The sequence below is a fragment of the Scyliorhinus torazame genome, chromosome 18 (genome assembly GCF_047496885.1).
Source record: "Scyliorhinus torazame isolate Kashiwa2021f chromosome 18, sScyTor2.1, whole genome shotgun sequence".
NCBI lineage: Eukaryota > Metazoa > Chordata > Chondrichthyes > Carcharhiniformes > Scyliorhinidae > Scyliorhinus > Scyliorhinus torazame.
This window is the reverse complement of record NC_092724.1, coordinates 110,172,377-110,197,104: the sequence shown is the minus strand read 5'-3', so window position 1 is coordinate 110,197,104 and position 24,728 is coordinate 110,172,377. Positions and strand designations below refer to the sequence as shown.

Sequence of the window (24,728 nt, the reverse complement as noted above, 5' to 3'; positions counted from 1 at the left end):
TGTGTTCTAAATTTGAGTTTATTTCTATGGGTAACCATTGCAGTTAAAAATTCAACTCTAGACTTCCGGTGGCGACTATGAGGGAGTAGGTCGCACATTTGGTGGCTCCCGCTCTGGCTAGACATTCGGACCTTTTCCCCCCTGACTTTTTTTGCGTTTTTAAGCGCTGGACTTGAAGAAGCAGTGAACTAGTGTCTGATGTATGTATTGGTTTATGGAACAGAGAGCCCGAAGGAATCGAAAGGGAAGAAACAAAAACACAGGCTCGAGCTGGGTGTTGGCTGCAGCAGCGGACAAGGTGGCCAGTGTCCAGACCCCTGGGGCTTCGACCCAACCATCAATGGGGGAGCTGATGCAGGTCATCCGGGAAGGCTTCGCCAGACAGAAAAGGGGAATGTTTGGACCCGATTAAGGAAACGGTGGAGAGGATGGAGCGGAGGCTAGATGCCCAGGACCAGACGATCCAGAAACTGGAGAGGTGCTCGCTGAACAGGAGGAACACCAGACGGTGGTGGAGATGGAGATGGAGATGGAGGTGGGGATGCTGAGGGACCGGCAAAAAAGGCTGCTGGAACAGGTAAAGGATTTGGAGAACAGTAGGCAGAAGATAAGGATTGTTGGCCTCCCGGAGAGGGCGGATGCCGGGGTGTTTGTGGCGAACATGTTCCAGAAGCTGCTGGGAGATGGGGCTTTCCCCCGACCGTTGGAGGTGGATCGGGCGTACAGAGCGCTGGCGAGGAAGCCGCGACAGGGAGACCCCCCTCGGGCGATGGTGGTCAGGTTCCACAGGCACCTGGATAAGGAGCGCGTTCTCCAATATGCCAAGCCCATGCGGAGCTGTAAGTGGGACAAAAGCATTTTGCCGGTGAACCAAGATTTAAGCGTGGTGGTGGCCAAGAGGAGGGCAGGCTTTAATCAAGTCAAGTCGATCCTGTTCAAGAAGCAGGTTAAGTTCGGACTGTTGTATCCGGCGCGATTTTGGGTTACGCATGAGGACCAACATCATTACTTTGAGTTGCCCGAGGACGCTATGGAGTTTGCCAGGCAGAATGGACTGGTGCCAACTTGAGAACATTCTGCTCTAAGTTTGAGAAACTGTTTTTCCTGGTCGTTTTAAACGCTGTTTGCACCAATTTATTTGTTCATTCGTTTTCGTTCTTGGCTTTTTCTCTTCGATAACTGTTTTGTTTAAGAAGGGGAAAGTAGTTTTTTAAAATTATTCTATTTCGGTGGGTTTTCTGTGTTGTGAGGGGGATGGTGGTGGAGATTTTTGACTTTGTATTATTTTGAGTAGTATTACTTTGATCTATTATGGCGAGAGTTTGGCTTTGTTTTTCTTTACACTGACTCTGGTTGGCGTCTGTTTCTTAAAGTGGCCGGTTGTCGGGGCTGGATTGATGAGGGCGATGGTTTCGATGGGTGGGGGAAGGGCAGGTAGGCAACAATAGGTGGGAGACATGCCGGAGCCGTGGGCCACCAGGCTAGCTGGGTGAGCTAGTCTGCGGGAGCACAGTGGGGTGGGAGGGGGGGGGCTATACAATCAGATTAGGGGCAGGGTTAGGTTACAGAGTGTTGTTGCAAGCGGGGGGAGGGAGGGGGTTTCGGCTGACTAGGGAGGGATTTGATTTTAGAAGCGGAGAGGAGGTCAGGGATGGGCGCTGCCAGGTGGCGGGGCCACAGGCGCAGGGCAGAGGCTGGGGGCAGGCCCAGGAAAGGGTATGGCTGACCGGCAAGGGGGGGACGTGCGGTGCCCCCCAACTAGGCTAGTCTCGTGGAATGTTAGAGTGCTAAATGGGCCGGTGAAGAGGGCAAACTTGTTCGTGCATCTTGGGGCTCTAAAGGCGGACGTGATAATGTTGCCGGAGACGCAACTGACGGTAGCGGACTAGATTAGGTTGAGGAAGAGCTGGGTTAGTCAGGTATTCCACTCCGGGCTAGATACTAAGACCAGGGGGATCGCGATTCTGGTGAAGAAGCGGGTGCAGTTTGAGGTGGGGAGTATTGTTTCAGACGGGGGAGGTCGCTATGTTATGGTGAGCAGTAGGCTGGAAGGGAGGAAGGTGGTCCTGGTCAACATATTCCCGTACCAGCCTCCCCAAACAGGCGCCGGAATGTGGCGACTAGGGGCTTTTCACAGTAACTTCATTTGAAGCCTACTTGTGACCAGCAATTTTCATTTCAGCAATTTTCATTTCATTTCATATATGTGCCAAACTGGGATGATGTGGATTTCATAAAGAGGGTGCTGGGGAAGATACCCGACCTGGATTCCCACAAGCTGGTTATGGGAGGGGACTTCACTACAGTTATTGATCCAGGCCTGGACCGGTCGTGCTCAAAAACGGGCAGAGTGTCAGCAATGGGAAAAGAGCTGAGGAAGTTCATGGAGCAGATGGGGGGGGGTCGACCCGTGGAGGTTTGGCAGGCCGACAGGGAACGAACTAAGAAAATTACAGCACAGGAACAGGCCCTTCGGCCCTCCCAGCCTGCGCCGATCCAGATCCTTTATCTAAACCTGTTGCCTATTTTTCAAGGATCTACTTCCCTCTGTTCCCCGCCCGTTCATATATCTGTCTAGATGCATCTTAAATGATGCTATCGTGCCCGCCTCTACCACCTCTGCTGGCAAAGCGTTCCAGGCACCCACCACCCTCTGCGTGAAAAACCTTCCACGCACATCTCCCTTAAACTTTCCCCCTCTCACCTTGAAATCGTGACCCCTTGTAACTGACACCCCCACTCTTGTAAAAAGCTTTTTGCTATCCACCCTGTCCATACCTCTCATAATTTTGTAGACCTCAATCAGGTCCCCCCTCAACCTCAGTCTTTCCAACAAAAACAATCCTAATCTACTCAACCTTTCTTCATAGCTAGCACCCTCCATACCAGGCAACATCCTGGTGAACCTCCTCTGCACCCTCTTTAAAGCATCCACATCCTTCTGGGAATGTGGCGACCAGAACTGCAAGCAGTATTCCACATGTGGCCTAACAAGTCCGATACAACTGTCAAATGACCTGCCGACTCTTGTACTCAATACCCCGTCCATTGAAGGCAAGCATGCTGTATGCCTTTTTAAAAAAAAAAAAATGTTTATTCAAAATTTTCAACCAAACACTCCAGAAAGAAAGAAAAACAAAATTGTACATAGGAAACCAAACAAGGATACATTAACCCCATTTAACCAATAAATACAAAAGTGGGGAAAACGCCCCCTTTTAACAAAAACATACCACCCCCCCCCCCCCCCCCCCCCGGGTTGCTGCTGTTTTGAACTCCACCTAGCGTTCCGTGAGAAAGTCTAGGAACGGTTGTGCTGTATGCCTTCTTGACCACTCTATTGACCTGCGTTGCCACCTTCAGGGTACAATGGACCTGAACTCCCAGATCTCTCTGTACATCAATTTTCCCCAGGACTCTTTCATTGACCGTATAGTCCGCTCTTGAATTGGTTTCTTGCAAAATGCATCACCTCGCATTTGCCTGGATTGAACTCCATCTGCCATTTCTCTGCCCAACTCTCCAATCTATCTGTATTTTGCTGTATTCTCTGACAGTCCCCCTCGCTATCTGCAACTCCCCCAATCTTCGTATCATCTGCAAACTTGCTAATCAGACCGTCCACATCATTTATGTATATCACAAACAACAGTGGTCCGAGCATGGATCCCTGTGGAACACCACTAGTCGCCCTTCTTCATTTTGAGACACTCCTTTCCACCACTACTCTCTGTCCCCTGTTGCCCAGCCAGTTCTTTATCCATCTAGCTAGAACTCCCTGAACTCCATACGACTTCACTTTTTCCATCAACCTGCCATGGGAAACTTTATCAAACGCCTTACTGAAATCCATGTACATGACATCTACAGCCATTTCCCTCATTAATTAACTTTGTCACTTCCTCAAAGAATTCTATTAGGTTTGTAAGACGTGATCTTCCCTGCACAAAACCATGCTGCCTATCACTAAGTCTATTTTCTTCCAAATGTGAATAGATCCTATCCCTCAGTATCTTCTCCAACAGTTTGCCTACCACTGACGTCAAGCTCCCAGGTCTATAATTCCCTGGATTATCCCTGCTACCCTTCTTAAACAAAGGGACAATATTAGCAATTCTCCCGTCCTCCAGGACCTCACCCGTGCTCAAGGATGCTGCAAAGATATCTGTTAAGGCCTCAGCTATTTCGTCTCTCGCTTCCCTCAGTAACCTGGGATAGATCCCATCTGGATCTGGGGACTTGTCCACCTTAATGCCTTTTTGAATACCCAAAACGTCCCCCTTGTGCCGACATACCTAGAGTATTTAAACATCCATCCCCAGACTCAACATCCGTCATGTCCCTCTCCTTGGTGAATACCAATGCAAAGTACTCATTAAGAATCTCACCCATTTCCTATGACTCCATGCATAAATTCCCTCTTTTGTCTTTGAGTGGGCCAATCCTTTCTCTAGTTACCCTCTTGCTCTTTATATACGAATAAAAGGCTTTGGGATTTTCCTTAACCCTGTTAGCCAAAGATATTTCATGACCCCTTTTAGCCCTCTTTATTGCACGTTTGAGATTTGTCCTACTTTCCCGATATTCCTCCAAAGCTTCATCAGTTTTAAGTCGCCTAGATCTTATGTATGCTTCCTTTTTCATCTCAGCTAGTCTCTCAATTCCACCCGTCATCCATTATTCCCTAATCTTGCCATTTCGATCCCTCATTTTCACAGGGACGTGTCTGTCCTGCACTCTAATCAAATTTTCCTTAAAAGACTCCCACATTTCAAATGTGGATTTACCCTTAAACAGCTGCTCTCAATCCACATTCCCTAGCTCCTGTCGAATTTTGTTATACTTGGCCTTTCCCCAATTTAGCACTCTTCCTTTAGGACCCCTCTCGTCTTTGTCCATGAGTATTCTAAAACTTACGGAATTGTGATCGCTATTCCCAAAGTAATCACCGACTGAAACTTCAACCACCTGGCCGGGATCATTCCCCAATACCAGGTCCAGTATGGCCCCTTCCCCAGTTAGACTATTTACATACTGCTCTCAAAAAAACTCTCCTGGATGCTCTTGACACATTCTGCTCCATCTGCGCCTCCAACACTACATGAGTCCCATTCAATGTTGGGGAAGTTAATATCTCCCATCACGACCACCCTATTACTCCCATATTTTTCTATAATCTGTCTACATATTTGTACCTCTACTTCACGCTCGCTTTTGGGAGGCCTCTAGTAAAGTTTCAACAATGTTACTGCACCCTTCCTATTTCTTAGCTCTACCCATATTGCCTCAGTGCTCGAATCCTCCATAGTGCCCTCCTTAATCACAGCTATGATATCATCTCTGACCAGTAATGCAACTCCTCCACCCCGTTTACCTTCCTCTCTATCCCTCCTGAAGCATCTATACCCTGGGATATTTAGTTGCCAATCTTGCCCTTCCCTCAACCAAGTCTCAGTAATACCAATAACATCATATTCCCAGGTACTAATCCAAGCCCTAAGTTCATCTGCCTTACCTGCTACACTTCTCGCATTAAAACAAATGTACCTCAGACCATCTGACCCTTTGCGTTCATCATCTCTTCCCTGTCTACTCTTCCCCTTAGTCACAATGAGTTTATTATCTCGTACCTTACTGGCTTTAGTTGCTGCCTCTTTACTGACCTCTACCTTCCTAATTTGGTTTTCATCCCCCTGCCACATTAGTTTAAAACCTCCCCAACAGTGTTAGCAAAAGCACCCCCTAGGACATTGGTTCCAGTCCTGCCCAGGTGTAGACCATCCGATTTGTAATGGTCCCACCGCCCCCAGAACCGGTTCCAATGTCCCAAAAATCTGAACCCTCTCCCTCCTGCACCATCTCACAAGCCATGTATTCATTCTAACTATTCTTGAATTTCTAACCTGACTGTCTCGTGGCACTGGTAGCAATCCTGAGATTACTACCTTTTGAGGTCCTACTTTTTAACTTATCTCCAAACTCCCTAAATTCTGATTGTAGGACCTCATCCTGTTTTTTACCTATATCGTTGGTGCCTATATGCACCACGACAACTGGCTGTTCACCCTCCCCCTTCAGTATGTCCTGCAGCCGATCTGAGACCTCCCTGACCCGTGCACCCGGGAGGCAACATACCATTCAGGAGTCTCGTTTTTGACCACAGAAACGCCAGTCTACTCCCCTTACAATTGAATCCCCGATGACTATAGCCCTGCCAGTCTTTTTCCCGCCGTTCTGTGCAGCAGAGCCAGCCACAATGCCATGAACCTGGCAGGGAAGGAGTTCTCCTTTTTCTCGCACGTCCATAGGGTCTACTCCCAGATCGATTTTTTAATACTGAGTAGGTATCTATTGACAGGGGTGGTGGATGCGCAGTATTCGGCAAACACCATTTCCGACCATGCCCCGCATTGGGTTGAGCGACAGGTGAGTGAAGAGAGCTTCCAGCGCCCGCAGTGGACGCTGAATGTGGGACTGCTGGCAGACGAAGGGGTGTGCGAGAGAGTGAGGAAGTGTATTCAAAACTACCTGCAGGTCAACGATACGGGGGAAGTCTCAGCAGTGGTGGTGTGGGAGGTGCTCAAGGCAGTGGTGCAAGGGGAGCTGATTTCAATCCGGGTTCACAGAGACAAGACGGACAGGGCAGAAACGGACCGACTGTTAGCTGAGATCCTGCAGATTGGCAGGAGGTATGCGGTGACCCCCGAGTGCGGAGCTCTTGAGGGAACAGAGGAGGCTGCAGGCTGAGTTTGGGGTGGTGTCCACGGGTAAGACAGTGGAGCAGCTCAGAAAGATAAGGGGTGCGGTATATGAACATGGGGAGAAAGCCAGCAGTATGCTGGCTCAGCAGCTCAGAAAGAGGGAGGCGGCTAGGGCAATAGGTAAAGTGGTGGATGGAGGTGGTAACTTGGTAGGGGATGCGGCGGGTGCGAACAGGGCTTTCAAGGACGTTTATAGCAGACTCGATAGCTCGGAGCCCCCCGCGGGGCCGGAGGGGATGAGACGCTTCTTAGACAGCCTGATATTCCCAAAAGTGGGTAGGGAGCTAGTAGAAGGGCTGGGCGCCCTGATCCGAGCTGAGGAGATATTTGAGGGCTTAAAGGCCATGCAGACAGGTGAAGCCCCGGGGCCGAATGGGTACCCGGTAGAATTTTATAAAAAGTTCTCCGGGATATTGGGGCCGCTGCTGGTCAAGGTTTTCAATGAGGCAAGGGACAGAGGGGTGCTGCCCCAGATGATGTCGCAGGCTACCATCTCCTTGATTCTAAAACGGGACAAGAACCCGGAGTCGTGTGGGTCTTATAGGCCGATCTCTCTTAACTTGGATGCTAAACTGCTGGCAAAGCTTTTGGCCACGAGGATTGAGGATTGTGTGCCGAGTGTTATTAGGGAGAATCAAACAGGGTTCGTTAAAGGTAGGCAACTGGTGGTGAATATAAGAAGATTGCTCAATGTGATCATGATGCCCCCAGAGGGAAAGGAGGTTGAGGTAGAGGTGGCAATGGATGCGGAGAAGGCATTTGACCGGATAGAGTGGGAGTACTTATGGGAGGTGCTGGGACGGTTTGGATTTGTGGTGGGTTTCATCGACTGGGTCAGGCTGCTATATCCGGCCCCGGAGGCGAGTGTGAGGGCAAACAGGACGACTTCTGACTATTTTAGACTGCACCGCGGGACGAGACAGGGGTGCCCCCTCTCCCCACTGCTGTTTGCGCTAGCTATAGAGCCGCTGGCAATTGCTCTGAGGGCTTAAGATGGTTGGAAGGGGCTGGTTTGGGAGGGGATGGAGCATAGTTTCATTGTATGCAGATGACCTGCTCTTGTACGTTTCGGACCCGATGGTGGGGATGGACAGAATCATGGCGACCCTGGGGGTATTCGGCAGGTTTTTGGACGGTTTTCAGGGTACAAATTGAATATGACAAAATGGGAAATGTTTGTAGTTCAGGAGAGGGGCCAAGGGGACCAGCTGATGGAGCTGCCGTTCCGGTTAGTTGGGGACAGTTTCAGGTACCTGGGAATACAAGTGGCGTGGGATTGGGGTCGACTGCACAAGCTGAACCTGTCCCGGCTGGTAGATCAAATGCGAGGGGAGTTCCGGATGTGGGATGCGCTCCCGCTGTCGTTAGCTGGGAGAGTACAGACAGTTAAAATGACGGTCCTCCCAAGGTTCTTAAGTGTTCCAGTGTCTGCCCATTTTCATTCCACGTTCTTTTTTTAAGAGGGTAAGCAAGATCATTTTGAGCTTTGTTTGGGCGGACAAGTCCCCTCGAGTGAAGAGGGTGATGCTCGAGCGGAACTGGGGGGAAGGGGGCTTGCACTGCTGAATTTCAGCAATTGTTATTGGGTGGCTAACATAGCCATGATAAGGAAGTGGGTGGGGGGTGAGGGGGGTCGGCTGGTTTGGGAGCGTGTTGAGGCAGCCTCATGTTAGGGGTACAAGTCTGGGGGCGTTGGTGACGGCGCCACTGCCATTCCCACCGGCGTTCTTCTCGACCAGTCCTCTCGTGGTGGCGGCCTTTCAGATCTGGAGACAGTGGAGGTGGCATGTGGGAGCAACGGGAGCATTGGTCTGGTCCCCGATATATGATAACTGTTGTGTTGGGCGCTCTGGGTCCGTGGAACACATACAGGTCACCAACACTTGAAATAGTGCAACACTATTTTATTGAGTCATTAACTGTTTAACATACACTCACTGTGGGTTAACACGATATTAGCTTTAACTAAAGACCTTTGCCTTGTCCTAACCAGTCGATGCACTCGGCACATGGTGAATGTCTGTGCTGCAGGCTGTGAGCTCTGTTCTACTACGAAGCTGCAGCTCAAATGAGCGGGAACCCTGATGCCCCTAGTCTTTATAGTGCGTGTGCTCTAACTGGTGATTGGCTGCGGTGTTGTGTTGGTCCCAACTGTGTGTCCATCCTTGCGCTGTGCACGAGACAGCTGCATTCGTCAAGGACCGGAACGTGGTCGAGGTCTGGAACATGAATGGACGGCACTGTCGTCTTCCGGTTACAACCCATGAGCAATTGGGCTGGCGACAGGCCAGTGGACAGTGGGGCGGAGCGATAGGCCAGCAAGGCGAGGTAGAAATCGGACCCAGCATCGGCAGCCTTGCAGAGGAGAAGTTTGACTATATGGACTCCCTTCTCCGCTTTGCCGTGGGATTGGGGGTACAGGGGACTGGATGTCACATGGCAAATTTGTACCACCTGGCAAAGTTGGACCATTCCTGGCTTGTGAAGCAGGGGCCATTGTCCGACATAACAGTGAGTAGGATGCTGTGTCGAGCAAAGGTGTCCTTTCAGGCACGGATGACTGCAGACGATGAGATATCGTGCAACCGTATCACCGGGTAATTTGAAAAGTAGTCCACGATCAGGACATAGTCACTACCCAGCGCGTGGAACAGGTCGATGCCCACATAGGTCCAAGGTGACGTAACCAGCTCATGGGGCTGCAGGGTCTCACTTGGTTGGGCCGGCTGGAAGCGCTGACAAGTGGGGCAGTTGAGCACTGTTGGCTATGTCTTCATTAATGCCGGGCTAGTACACTGCCTCTCGGGCCCGTCGGCGGCACTTTTCCACGCGAAGATGGCCCTCGTGTAGCTGTTCCAGGAAGAGCTGGCGCATGCTATGCGGGATGACAATGCGGTCCAGTTTCAGAAGAACCCCGTCTACTACCGCCAGATCATCTGACATAATAGAACTGAGGGCATTGGCCCTTGAGCCACCCGTCTGTTAGGTGGCGCATGATACGCTGTAGCAAAGGGTCAGCCGACGTCTCGTGGCGAATTTGGACGAGGCGTTCAGCCGTGGCAGGTTGATTGGAGGCTACGAAGGCCACATGGGCGTTAGCCTGGCAGACAAATCCCGCTGGGTCACATGGAAGTGTTGATTGCCCTGGAGAGAGCGTCGGCAGTGATGAGGTCTTTGCCTGGGGTGTATACCAGCTGGAAGTCATATCGCCGGAGCTTGAGAAAAATACGCTGGAGGCGAGGCGTCATGTCGTTCAAGTCTTTCTGTATTATATTGACCAGCGGGCGATGGTCGGTCTCGACGGTGAATTGAGGAAGTCCGTACACATAATCGTGAAACTTAACCACACCGGTCAGAAGGCCCAGGCACTCCTTTTCTATCTGCGCGAAGCGCTGTGCCGTGGAGTCATGGCGCGTGACGCATATGCAACGGGGGCCCATGATGAGGCTGCATCCCGTTGCAGGAGCACTGCCCTAATGCCGGATTGGCTGGCATTGGTCGAAATTTTTGTCTCTTGCTGGATCAGAGAAAGCTAAGACCGGGGCCGTGGTGAGTTTGGTTTTGAGTTCTCTCCATTTGCGCTCGTGGGCAGGGAGCCATTGGAAGTCTGTTGTCTTCCTGACCAGGTTCCTGAGAGCCGTGGTATGAGAGGTGAGGTTAGGGATGAACTTCCCTAAAAGTTGACCATGCCCAGAAATCGGAGGACCGCCTTCTTGTCCTCTGGCGTTTTCATGGCTGTGATAGCAGCCACCTTGTCCGCAACCGGCCGCACACCCAACTGGGAGATGTGGTCCCCGAGGAACTTTGAGTTCTGTCTGACCAAAAGAGCATTTGGCCCTGTTGAGGCGGTAGCCCTGCTCACGTATACGTTTGAATACGCGCTGGAGGCAACTGACATGCTCCTGCAAATGGACCAAATGATTATGTCGTCGACATAGATGCAAATACCTTCAATGCCTTCCATCATTTGTTCCATAATCCTAGGGAACACTTATGAAGCAGATATGATACCAAACGGCATCCTGTTGTCACAATATCTGCCAAAGGGGGTATTGAATGTACATAGTTTCCTGCTGGATTGGCCAGAATCGTTTTGAGGCATCTAGTTTGGTGAAGAGCTTGGCGCGAGCCATCTCGCATGTGATCTCTTCGCGCTTGGGAATTGGATAATGCTCCCTCATGATATTGCGATTTCGATCCTTGGGATCAACGCAAATTCTCAATTCGCCGGAAGGCTTTTTTACACGTACCATGGAAATGACCCAGTTGGTTGGTTCCGTGACTCTGGAAATTGCTACTTGGTCCTGGATGTCTTGCAGCTGCTACTTGAGGCGGTCCTTAAGGGGTGCTGGGACCCTGCGAGGTGCGTGCACCACATGCGTGGCATTCTGTTTCAATAAGATCTTGTAGGTGTATGGGAGCGTGCCAATGCCTTCGAAGACATTGTGGTGCTGGTTGTTGATGGCGTCAAGTTGCGCCCTGAAGTCTGTGTCCTGAAAGGCAGACGTGTCAGTGAGGCTAGAAATAGGAAGATAGAGCAGCTAAACACATGGTTAAACAGCTGGTGTAGGAGGGAGGGTTTCCATTATCTGGACCACTGGGAGCTCTTCCGGGGCAGGGGTGACCTATATAGGAAGGACGGGTTACATCTAAACCGGAGAGGCATAAATATCCTGGCCACGAGGTTTGCTAGTGTCACACGGGAGGGTTTAAACTAGTATGGCAGGGGGGTGGGCACGGGAGCAATAGGTCAGAAGGTGAGAGCATGAGGGAGAACTAGGGAATAGTGACAGTGGGGCTCTGAGGCAGAGCAGACAGGGAGAAGTTGCTGAACACAGCGGGTCTGGTGGCCTGAAGTGCATATGTTTTAATGCAAGAAGTATTACGGGTAAGGCAGATGAATTTAGAGCTTGGATTAGTACTTGGAACTATGATGTTGTTGCCATTACAGAGACCTGGTTGAGGGAAGGGCAGGATTGGCAGCTAAACGTTCCAGGATTTAGATGTTTCAGGCGGGATAGAGGGGGATGTAAAAGGGGAGGCGGAGTTGCGCTACTTGTTCGGGAGAATATCACAGCTGTACTGCGGGAGGACACCTCAGAGGGCAGTGAGGCTATATGGGTAGAGATCAGGAATAAGAAGGGTGCAGTCGCAATGTTGAGGGTTTACTACAGGCCTCTCAACAGCCAGCGGGAGATAGAGGAGCAGATAGGTAGACAGATTTTGGAAAAGAGTAAAAACAACAGGGTTGTTGTGATGGGAGACTTCAATTTCCCCAATATTGACTGGGACTCACTTAGTGCCAGGGGCTTAGACGGGGCGGAGTTTGTAAGGAGCATCCAGGAGGGCTTCTTAGAACAATATGTAGACCGTCCAACTAGGGAAGGGGCGGTACTGGACCTGGTATTGGGGAATGAGCCCAGCCAGGTGGTAGATGTTTCAGTAGGGGAGCATTTCGGTAACAGTGACCACAATTCAGTAAGTTTTAAAGTACTGGTGGACAAGGATAAGAGTGGTCCTAGGATGAATGTGCTAAATTGGGGGAAGGCTAATTATAACAATATTAGGCGGGAACTAAAGAACCTAGATTGGGGGCGGATGTTTGAGGGCAAATCAACATCTGACATGTGGGAGGCTTTCAAGTGTCAGTTGAAAGGAATTCAGGACTGGCATGTTCCTGTGAGGAAGAAGGATAAATACAGCAATTTTCGGGAACCTTGGATAACGAGAGATATTGTAGGCCTCGTCAAAAAGAAAAAGGAGGCATTTGTCAGGGCTAAAAGGCTGGGAACAGACGAAGCCTGCGTGGAGTATAAGGAACGTAGGAAGGAACTTAAGCAAGGAGTCAGGAGGGCTAGAAGGGGTCACGAAAAGTCATTGGCAAATAGGGTTAAGGAAAATCCCAAGGCTTTTTACACGTACATAAAAAGCAAGAGGGTAGCCAGGGAAAGGGTTGGCCCGCTGAAGGATAGGCAAGGGAATCTATGTGTGGAGCCAGAGGAAATGGGCGAGGTACTAAATGAATACTTTGCATCAGTATTCACCAAAGAGAAGAAATTAGTAGATATTGAGTCTGGAGAAGGGTGTGTAGATAGCCTGAGTCACATTGAGATCCAAAAAGATGAGGTGTTGGGTGTCTTAAAAAATATTAAGGTAGATAAGTCCCCAGGGCCTGATGGGATCTACCCCAGAATACTGAAGGAGGCTGGAGAGAAAATTGCTGAGGCCTTGACAGAAATCTTTGGATCCTCACTGTCTTCAGGGGATGTCCCGGAGGACTGGAGAATAGCCAATGTTGTTCCTTTGTTTAAGAAGGGTAGCAAGGATAATCCAGGGAACTACAGGCCGGTGAGCCTTACTTCAGTGGTAGGGAAATTACTGGAGAGAATTCTTCAAGACAGGATCTACTCCCATTTGGAAGCAAATGGACATATTAGTGAGAGGCAGCATGGTTTTGTGAAGGGGAGGTCGTGTCTCACTAACTTGATAGAGTTTTTCGAGGAGGTCACTAAGATGATTGATACAGGTAGGGCAGTGGATGTTGTCTATATGGACTTCAGTAAGGCCTTTGACAAAGTCCCTCATGGTAGACTAGTACAAAAGGTGAAGTCACAGGGGATCAGGGGTGAGCTGGCAAGGTGGATACAGAACTGGCAAGGTCATAGAAGGCAGAGAGTAGCAATGGAAGGATGCTTTTCTAATTGGAGGGCTGTGACCAGTGGTGTTCCACAGGGATCATTGCTGGGACCTTTGCTGTTTGTAGTATATATAAATGATTTGGAGGAAAATGTACCTGGTCTGATTAGTAAGTTTGCAGACGACACATAGGTTGGTGGAATTGCGGATAGCGATGAGGACTGTCAGAGGATACAGCAGGAGTTAGATTGTTTGGAGACTTGGGCGGAGAGATGGCAGATGGAGTTTAATCCGGACAAATGTGAGGTAATGCATTTTGGAAGGTCTAATGCAGGTAGGGAATATACAGTGAATGGTCAAACCCTCAAAGAGTATTGACAGTCGGAGAGATCTTGGTGTACAGGTCCACATGTCACTGAAAGGGGCAACACAGGTGGAGAAGGTAGTCAAGAAGGCATACAGCATGCTTGCCTTCATTGGCCGGGGCATTGAGTATAAGAATTGGCAAGTCATATTGCAGCTGTATAGAACCTTAGTTAGGCCACACTTGGAGTATAGTGTTCAATTCTGGTCGGCGCACTACCAGAAGGATGTGGAGGCTTTAGAGAGGGTGCAGAAGAGATTTACCAGAATGTTGCCTGGTATGGAGGGCATTAGCTATGAGGAGCGGTTGAATAAACTCGGTTTGTTCTCACTGGAACGAAGGAGGTTGAGGGGCGACCTGATAGAGGTCTACAAAACTATGAGGGGCATAGACAGAGTGGATAGTCAGAGGCTTTTCCCCGGGGTAGAGGGGTCAATTACTAGGGGGCATAGGTTTAAGGTGACAGGGGCAAGGTTTAGAGTAGATGTACGAAGCAAGTTTTTTTACGCAGAGGGTAGTGGGTGCCTGGAACCTGTTACCGGAGGTGGTGGTGGAAGCAGGAACGATAGTGACATTTAAGGGGCATCTTGACAAATACATGAATAGGATGGGAATAGAGGGATACGGACCCAGGAAGTGTAGAAGATTGTAGTTTAGTCGTGCAGCATGGGCTTGGAGGGCCGAAGGGCCTGTTCCTGTGCTGTACATTTCTTTGTTCTTTGTCATCAGGAGCGAGAGAGAGTGAACTCTCTGAACTAGGTTCAACAGCTTGCATGCCTGCGTGCCAAGCAGGGAGGCTTTCGAGGAGACCACGATTTCCAAGGGAAGGATTGCTTTGCGTGACCTGTGCGTCACTTCAAGTTGGCATCAGTCGCTCTCATCATGTGGAGATGCCGGCGTTGGACTGGGGTGAGCACAGTAAGAAGTCTTAGAACACCACGTTAAAGTCCAACAGGTTTGTTTCGATATCACTAGCTTTCGGAGCGCTGCTCCTTCCTCAGGTGAATGAAGAGGTATGTTCCAGAAACACATATATAGTCAGATTCAAAGATGCCAGACAATGCTTGGAATACGAGCATTAGCAAGGGATTAAATCTTTACAGATCCAGAGATGGGGTAACCCCAGGTTAAAGAGGTGTGAATTGTGTCAAGCCAGGACAGTTGGTAGGATTTCGCAGGCCAGATGGTGGGGGATGAATGTAATGCGACATGAATCCCAGGTCCCGGTTGAGGCCGCACTCATGTGTGCGGAACTTGGCTATAAGTTTCTGCTCGGCGATTCTGCGTTGTCGCGCGTTCTGAAGGCCGCCTTGGAGAACGCTTACCTGGAAATCAGAGGCTGAATGCCCTTGACTGCTGAAGTGTTCCCCGACGGGAAGGGAACATTCCTGCCTGGTGATTGTCGCGCAATGTCCGTTCATTCATTGTCGCAGCGTCTGCATGGTCTCGCCAATGTACCACGCTTCGGGACATCCGTTCCTGCAGCGTATGAGGTAGATAACGTTGGCTGAGTCGCACGAGTATGTACCGCGTGCCTGGTGGATGGTGGTCTCACGTGAGATGGTGGTATCCATGTCGATGATCTGGCTAGTGACATTGAAACAAACCTGTTGGACTTTAACCTGGTATTGTAAGACTTCTTACTGTGATCAATGGCATTGCCATTGTAATCTAATAGCTGGCAGGCTGATGGAAGGATGGCTGGTTTGACACGAGGGCTTTGGAAGTCAGACCGTGCAATGAGATTGGCGGAGACACCAGTGTCCAGACAGTATTTGGGACCGGTTGACCGTCAGGGTGGCACACCACTCATCGTCTGGATCGATGCTGTATACCGACAGCGGCTGGTGTCTTTGCTTCGGGGACACCCTGTTTTTTTGTCACGATGCTGACTCGAAAAGGCGCCTTCTGGTCCTCCGTGTCACTGTTGTATGGGAGGTCCGCATCGGACTCGGTGACCATGGGTTGAATTGCGCGGACATTCCTGCGAGGCTGGCTGAAGCGATATGAATTGGCAGGCTGAGCTGCTCTACATAAGGCAGCATAGTGGCCAAGTCTGCCACATCTTAGGCATTGTCGAGATTTGGCAGGGCATTGCCGTTTTAAATGGGCGGAGCCACCGTTGCGCCACGTCGTAGCGTCAGCACGTTCACTGCGCCACCGCGCATGCACGATGCGGTCGTGCATGGTGCGCGCCTGCGCATTACGTTCTTCGACGTCGCCGTCCCCTCGTTTGGTGGGCACAAACGCGGGAGTCCGCGAAAAGCGCACAAAATGGCCGCCCTCATCCAGGCTGAGGCCCTGGAGTTGCTCAATTGCTCGGGCCCGTTCCGTCTCGTGGGGACCTTGCCGTGCCGTTTCAGCCGCTTGGATGTGGGAATACCGACTCGTGGCGTTTTCGTGTAGGACACTGGTCTCAATGGCGGTCGCTAGGGTGAGCTGCTTTACTTTTTGAGGAGCTGCTGTCGTAGGGGGTCCGACTGAACACCGAAAACGATCTGGTCGCGTATCATGGAGTCGGAGGTGGGCCCATAGCTGCAAGATTGCGCAAGGATGCGGAGGTGCGTGAGAAAGGTTTGGAAATGTTCATCCTTATCCTGCAAATGCTGTTGGAACACAGCGCTCAAAGCTTTTGTTCTCCTCTACGCTGCAGTGTCAAACTTGAGGAGGACCGTCTTGAACTTTGTTTTATCTTCATCATCCGCAAAGGTGAGAGAATTGAAAATGTGCATGGCATGGTCCCCGGCCGCGGATAGGAGGCGAGCAATCTTCCTGGTATCCGAGGCGTCCTTCCTGTCTGACCTCCAGAAAGAGCTCGAAGCGCTGTTTGAATATCTTCCAGTTGGACCCTAGGTTGCCGGCAATGCGGAGCGGTGGCGGCGGGCAGATGTTGGCCATGTTGCAGGATGACGGAATGCTGGCGGAAGGCAGATCACTTGCAGGTAGGTCTAAGAAGTGCTAATATCCCTCAACGCCTGTTATGTTGTGTTGGGCGCTCTGGATCTGTGGATCACATACAGGTCACCAACACTTGAAATAGTGCAACACTATTTTATTGAGTCGTTAACTGTTTAACATACACTCACTGTGGGTTAACACGATACTAGCTTTAACTAAAGACCTTTGCCTTGTCCTAACCAGTCGATGCACTCAGCACATGGTGATTGTCTGTGCTGCAGACTGTGAGCTCTGTCCTACTAGGAAGCTGAAGCTCGAATGAGCGGGAACTCTGATGCCCCCTGTCTTTATAGTGCATGTGCTCTAACTGGTGATTGGCTGCGGTGTTGCGTGTGTTGATTGGTCCCACAGTGTGTCCATCAGTGTGTGTGTCTGCACCATGATATACTGGTGTATATTATGACCACCATCGGTTTGCCCGGGGAGGTTGGATGGGGGGGGTTTCGGGTATGGTGGAGGGCGGGGATTGAGCGGCTGGGAGATTTGTTTTTGGAAGGGAGCTTCCCTAGCCTGAGGGCGCTGGAGGCTACGTTTGGGTTGACGAGGGAATGAATTCCGGTGTGGGACTTTTTGCGTAGGCAGATGCCATCTTTTCCACTCTTGCCACTAAGGGGGATGCAAGATAGGCTAGTGTCTAGAGGATGGGTGGGGGAGGGAAGTGTCTCGGATATTTACAAGGAGCTCATGGGGGCGGAGGAGACGCAGACCGAGGAGCTGAGGCATAAATGGAAGGAGGAGTTGGGAGGGGAGATTGAGGAAGGCCTGTGGGCGGATACTCTGAGCAGGGTCAATGGGATTGCAACATGTGCCAGGCTTGGCCTGATTCAATTTAAGGTCGTCCACCGGGCCCACATGACAGTGTCCCGGTTGCGCAGTTTCTTCGGCATAGAGGACAGGTGTGTAAAGTGTCCGAGAGGACTGGCCGACCATGTCCACATGTTTTGAGCTTGTCCAAATCTTAGGAGATACTCATAGATTATCATAGAATTTACAGTGCAGAAGGAGGCCATTCGGCCCATCGAGTCTGCACCGGCTCTTGGAAAGAGCACCCTACCCAAGGTCAACACTTCCAGCCTATCCCCACAACCCAGTAACCCCACCCAACACTAAGGGAAACTTTGGACACGAAGGGCAATTTATCATGGCCAATCCACCTAACCTGCACATCTTTGGACTGTGGGAGGAAACCGGAGCACCCGGAGGAAACCCACGCAGACACTGGGAGGAAGCACAGACTCCGCACAGACAGTGACCCAAGCCGGAATCGAACCTGGGACCCTGGAGCTGTGAAGCAACTGTGCAATCCACAATGCTACCGTGCTGCCCAGATACTGGCAAAGGTTCGAGGACGTCATGTCTAGAGTACTGAACACGAGAGTGGCAATGAGTCCAGAGGTGGCGATTTTGGGGGTTTCAGAGGCCCTGGAAGTCCAGGGGCAAAAGAGGCTGACGTCTTGCCCTTGCCTCCCTGGTAGCCCGGACTGATGCTTCTAGCTTTGAGGGACTCAAAGCCCCCAAAGTCGGAAGCCTGGCTGTCAGATATTGCGAGTTTCCGGGGCTTAGAGAAAATCAAGTTCGCCTTGAGAGGGTCGTTGTTAGGGTTCGCCCGGAGGTGGCAACCATTCATTGACTTCTTTGCGGAGAATTAACCGTCAGTGGGGGGGGGGGTTTAGGGGAATGTAGTATAGGGGGTCAATTGCAGTATGTACTTTGTTAACTGTACTGTCCTTTTGTTTTCTCGTTCTGTAATTCTACTGTTTACAATGCCAAAAAATACCTCATTAAAATTGTTTATTTAAAAAAAAATTCAACTCTATTTTGTGTTTTGTTTTCAACATAATTCAGGATCTGTAGGCATTGACAAAAATTCTGATGGTGGGTTTGTGGGTGACATCAAATTGGGTGTGGTGCTCAGTGATAATCACCTGAAGATTCAAAGGATTGACAAAGATTATCTCAGTAGTAAAATTTCATCTAACCAAGACAAATGTGAAGTTATGAGGATATAAAGTAAAATGTGGAGTAAATATTTAATATGCTTTAGGTAATAGCAAAGCCGAGAGAACTAGGTTTCTTTTTTTTTTTTAAATAATATTTTATTGAACATTTTTGGTCAACCAACACAGTACATTGTGCATCCTTTACACAACATTGTAACAATACAGATAATAATGACCTTTTTAAATTTAAACAAAAACAACAACAAATAAATAAATATTAAATAGCAAAAAATAAAAACTAGCCCTAATTGGCAACTGCCTTGTCTCAGGCCACCCCCCCCCCCCCCCCCCCCCATCCCCCCAAGTCCTGGGCCGCTGCTGCTGCCTTCTTTGTTCTCCCCTATCTATCTTTCCGCAAGATATTCGACGAACGGTTGCCACCGCCTAGTAAACCCTTGAGCCGACCCCCTTAGGACGAACTTAATCCGCTCTAACTTTATGAACCCCGCCATATCATTTATCCAGGTCTCCACCCCCGGGGGCTTGGCTTCTTTCCACATTAGCAATATTCTGCGCCGGGCTACTAGGGACGCAAAGGCCAAAACATCGGCCTCTTTCGCCTCCTGCACTCCTGGCTCTTGTGCAACCCCAAATATAGCCAACCTCCAGCTTGGTTCGACCCGGACTCCTACTACTTTCGAAAGCACCTTTGTCACCCCCATCCAAAACCCCTGTAGTGCCGGGCATGACCAAAACATATGGGTATGATTCGCTGGGCTTCTCGAGCACCTCGCACACCTATCCTCCACCCCAAAAAATTTACTGAGCCGTGTTCCAGTCATATGTGCCCTGTGTAATACCTTAAACTGAATCAGGCTTAGCCTGGAGAACTAGGTTTCTTGATATACAGATTAAATCAGTTTAATGTTTGAAAGCAGTTAAGGCAAATAAACTGACTTTGTGAATTTGAAGTTGTCTACAGATTGGTGAAACTGCATTCAGTTTTTTTTTTTATATCTCCCTCTTTATTGTGTACGGAATTCATAGTGGTTAGCACTGTTGCTTCACAGCGCCAGAATCCCAGGTTTGATTCCTGCTTGGGTCACTGCCTATGTGGAGTCTGCACGTTCTCCCTGTATCTGCGTGGGGTTCCTCCGGGTGCTCCGGTTTCCTCCCACATGTCCCGAAAGACATGCTGTTAGGTCATTTGGACATTCTGAATTCACTCTCCGTGTACCCGAACAGGCGCTGGAATGTGACGACTAGGGGCTTTTCACAGTAACTTCATTGCAGTGTTAATGTAAGCCTACTTGTGAGATTATTATTATTAATGCTTAAAACTTGGAGGGCTATAGAAAATTATTGATCCTGGGTGTTACTCTCCAAAAACAATGAGTGAAGAACTGAGGACCTGGGTTCGATGTGCTAAAATTGCCCCTTAATTGGAAAAAGGAAGACTGGGTACTCTAAATTTTTTTTTTTTTTAAAAAGAGAAGTCCAAAGAACTGGACATGAATTGTCTGCCCATTTTCTGAGGGTAATGATACAAAGGACCCTAAATGAGAGCGAGGAATTAAAAATAAAAGAACCACAATGTTTGTTTTAGCAAGTATTTTCTGGCTGATATATGCAGCCTTTTTATTTTTACGCACCTTATTTTCTAAATGTTGTCCATGCCGCTTTGGTAGTGTCCAACTTCAGTGGAATCTTTTCACAAACTGCGAAAATCAATCTTTTATAGTGAACTGGTTCAAAGTTCTCTGAGGATTACGAGTCTCTGGAACTCTTTTCCTCAAAAGGCAGTGGAAGCCGGCACTTTAAATAAATTTAAGTCTGAGCGAAATAGTCTCTTGATTAACAAGCGGGTGAAAGGCTATTGGGGGTAGGCAGGAACATGGGGTTGAAATTACAAGCAGGTCAGCTATGGTCTTATTGAACGGTGAAGGAGCCTCAAGGGGCCGAGTGGCCTCCCCCCTAGTTCATATATTTGTAGCACTTTTAATTGTATAGTGAACAATGATCTTAAATGTGTTTAGGTGAGCTAATAAATTGATAAGTGCCACTTTAAAAAATCACTTAACTATCATTGTACAAAGAGAATGTACCAAGCTAGAGAAAGCAATCTTGTCCGATACATCTCCCATGCATAAGAGATTGTATAAGTGGTTTACGGAAGACAAGCTGCAGCATGCACAAAGAGACCACAGATGTGCTATGGTTAGTGATATATATGTATATATAGACACACACAAACCTCTTGAAAGCCTCAAATTATCTAAATTCAGCCACAGTACTGGTTTGTGGGAATATGATAGCTTCCAACGAATAGATTTGCTGTGTATCTTTTTTATTAAATTCCCACAGTCTTTCAGCAATACAGATTTCAGTAATTTGTTTTTCAACCAGATTAAAATCATCTGCAAAGGGAGTGATTCCATGAAATTAGTTCCGAGTTCTTCATTTTTAGCACTATTAAAATGCTCTCCTCCGAAATGCATGTTAATTAACTCTTGGCAATACATTTGGTGATTAAAATTGTGAAATGTGTAAAAATAGAAATTTCCAAGGATGCTACTAGTTAATGATTTACCGTGGTCTTCAATGCACAGCCCATTTTTAAAATTTCCATATTTACAATGTGTGCCCATAGTGGAACAGGTGCCACCTGATTACTGCTGTCATCAAATCAGCTGTCCACCGATTACAGCACTTGAACCTGCTATTATATAATGCTTTTTTAACTCGCCTCAGCAATTTTCCTAGTCCTCCCTCCCTAGTCTTATCAAGTATCCACAACTCGCTTGGTATTATTTCAAGGTGTGCACCAAACTTCGTCTCCTGTCCCTGCAGTCACTTCATGAACAAGCTCTTTGCATACCTCTATCTTGCCTGTTTCTCCTGCTGAGTTTAGTCCCAGTAGTGCGATAATCTATAAACCACGAACATGCAAACTATATTCTTCCAAGAGCTCCAGTCAACCCCATCCCCGTACCTTTGATTTGAAAGCAGTAATGGCCTGTCTGAAGTCCCCAACTATCAGTGTGTGCAGAAATTGCTCTTGTTTTACCTTCCTTTTCCTTCAGTAGCTGAGGTCCTGAAGTAAATGTATTTACAAATTGCCCATCAACTTTAGATATATTTTTTAACAGCTTTATGGACAGCTGCCAAAATTCTAGGCATTTTTTAATATAGAACAACGGAAAGAATGTACATTTATAAATTTAATTGCTGAATTATTGTGTTTCTGCCTTAACTTGGTTTTAAACTTTGTTCTTTTTGAAGCTAGGTTGTCAAGACAATCATGAAGCCCACTAATACTCTATAACAAAACAGCAATATTGTTTTCATGTTTTCTATTTGTGATTACAGGAAGATACATTGTTTTCAAAGGCTATTTGAACTTGTGTGATAGAAAGAAACCCATTTACTGTCTTTTTAGATATTTAATACACTTCAAAATTTGACTAGAGTTTTAAGTATTTGAACAAAAGGAAAGGTCATTTTTTGTGCATACTGATGAGCCAAAAGTGCCATGTCATTCATCTGCCTCTGACAAAGTTTAGAATGAAGATTTAATTACTTTACCTATAGCTCGAATCTTGTGATTTTTTTCCTTCTTCAAATTAAGTAAATGAGCATTAGATTAAAAATGACTGTATTGTGCATTAATATGTGGCCTCTGAGGCGAGAGGCCTGCGAGTGATTTTAGACACTATTTGACCAATTTTATTGGAATTCTTTCAAAAGATTATTGATGTGGTGCATAAGATTGAGGGAATTAATGTTGTCCACCTGAGCTTCAGAAAGGCACTACATCTTGCTTATTATACATCAGACTAATTTGCAAAGCATTTGTCTATGGGAAAAATAGAGTATTAGCTGCTTTCATGCTCTGCTGAAAGCTCGGTAACAAGGTGGTACTATTTGGAAGGATGGAAGAGCAGTAGTTAGATGGTAGTGGAGCTCCAAATATGTTGGAGTCAGTGTTGCTTGACATTTTTAGAAATGATTAGGCTGAAGTACTGTTCGACATTTTTAAGTTTATAGGTAAAACAAAATGAATGCTGAGGCCATTGATGAGCATGCCTTAATCCAAATGGACCTTGAAAGGTGATATAAATAAATAGAGACATGCCTGAGGAACGTTAATATGGATAAATGCTCTTTTCAACATGTATTCTGTTTCCTAATGACTTAATGCATATATAATGTGTTTGTAATTTAAGCTAAATTTATTCTAACCAGGGGAAGCCAGGCTTACTTTGTAGATATTGGCAAAAATAAATAGCACACAATAGCCTTATTTAACTATTGTTTTACCTTATCTCCTCTGCCTTTCTTCCAGGATTGTGTGTACTTTGTCCAAACAGCAACAATTCCCTTCTCGCGTTTCCAGGTACACATACTGGACGTGTGCAAATAGTGGACCTTGCCAGCACAGAAAAGCCTCCTGTAGACATACCTGCACATGAAGGAGTTCTGAGCTGTATTGCTTTAAACCTTCAGGGGACACGCATAGCCACTGCTTCAGAAAAGGTAATTTTAAAAAAAATGCTTCATACGGACAGTAATTAATGTAATGTCTTGAAATAAAGCCCTTTTTTTTTTAACTAAACACCATTTTTCTGTTCTCTAGGCAACTAAGCAAAAGGTTATTGATCAGTGGTTTGACATTTCAATTTAATCCTCCTTGTAGTAGGGCCACAAAGTAGCTAGTCCCAAAGCTTTTATCATTCAGCAGTTTGATCACTTTGCGAACAGAATCATGCTTTACATTCTGTGTTTGGAAAGCTGAGTTTTTCCATAGGGAACATAGTGTGTGCCTTCCCCCACAAAATGGAAGGAAACAGTAGAAAATGTGTTGATGCTGGAAATCTAAAACAAAACAAAGTGCTGGAAATGCCCAGCAGGTCAGTCATTTGGTAAGGAACTCATTATGGTACAGACATTTGTCAAAAATTGAAAATATTACCAAAGAGCAGTGTTTCAAAAGGAGGTGGCATTGATATCACACCCCAAAAATATAATTATCTGTACAATGCTGAATTAGATTACAGAAGATAGTTATATAGCAGATATGATATTGGCATGAAATGGTAAGTGGCAAACAAGGCCAATCAAATGAATCTGTGCAGTGTGACTGGCTGAAGTGAGGAAGTTCAGTGGGTAGAAAGGGCAGCATGAAATAGATGTTCATACCCAGGAGTGCAAATTGCCAATGCAGTTGTTAGTCAAAGAATCACACAAAAATACAGTGCAGAAAACGCCCTTCAGCCCATCGAGTCTGCGCTGCTGAATGCAAGGCACTCGATCTGCCAATCCTAATCCCATTTGTAAGCACTTAGCTCATAGCCTTGAATGTTAAGACCTGCAAAGTGCTCATCCAGGTACTTTTTAAAAGGATGTGAGGCAACCCGCCTCTACCACCCTCCCAGGCAGTGCGTTCCAGACCATCACCACCCTCTGGTGAGTCATCCTGTGAAACTCTAGATTATGATTAAACAAGTTTGCTAACCTGTACAAAGTAATTCAACAAAGAAATGAACTGTCTCTTGAAAATCTTGGTAAAATCTTTCCCCTGTTAATATCCAAATGTACACCATGTTGAGATATTTCAGAGACTAATCTGCAATAGAGCAACAATTGACTGGCCATGATGACTGTGTTTGCCAGAAGCTGTAAAATTGATTTTAGATCTGCATTTAATACATTTTAAAATTTGCAAATTGAATACATGTAGAGAAATTCTGTTACTTTGCACAGGGAACTTTGATCCGAGTTTTTGACACTACCACCGGACAACTTATCCAAGAGCTGAGAAGAGGGTCACAAGCAGCAAACATTTATTGGTATGTTTAAAATTCTGCATCTTGTCTCGAGCATCAGTTAACTTGCTCTAGCTACATGATTTTTGTCCTTTGATAATACAATGTGTTTCTAAATCAATGCCTTCGTTTGCATTTAAATAGTCATTATCCCTTTGGTCAGACTGATCATAATGTTTAGTTAAGGTTCTTTTTGACTGCTTTTACTCAGTGACTCAAAGCCAGATCTATCTTTGACCGAACC

The 24,728-nt window shown here is 47.5% G+C and overlaps 1 protein-coding gene across 3 annotated transcripts in view; it reads left to right on the top strand.

The window, feature by feature from the left end:
- wdr45b (WD repeat domain 45B) overlaps nt 1-24,728 on the top strand; it is an 84,881-nt gene that overhangs the window by 31,975 nt on the left and 28,178 nt on the right. For all 3 annotated transcript variants that reach the window (XM_072483135.1, XM_072483136.1, XM_072483134.1), the window contains 2 exons: nt 23,005-23,195; nt 24,423-24,508. In XM_072483135.1, the coding sequence (XP_072339236.1) occupies nt 23,005-23,195; nt 24,423-24,508 (277 nt within the window). The remainder of the gene's footprint in view (nt 1-23,004; nt 23,196-24,422; nt 24,509-24,728) is intronic.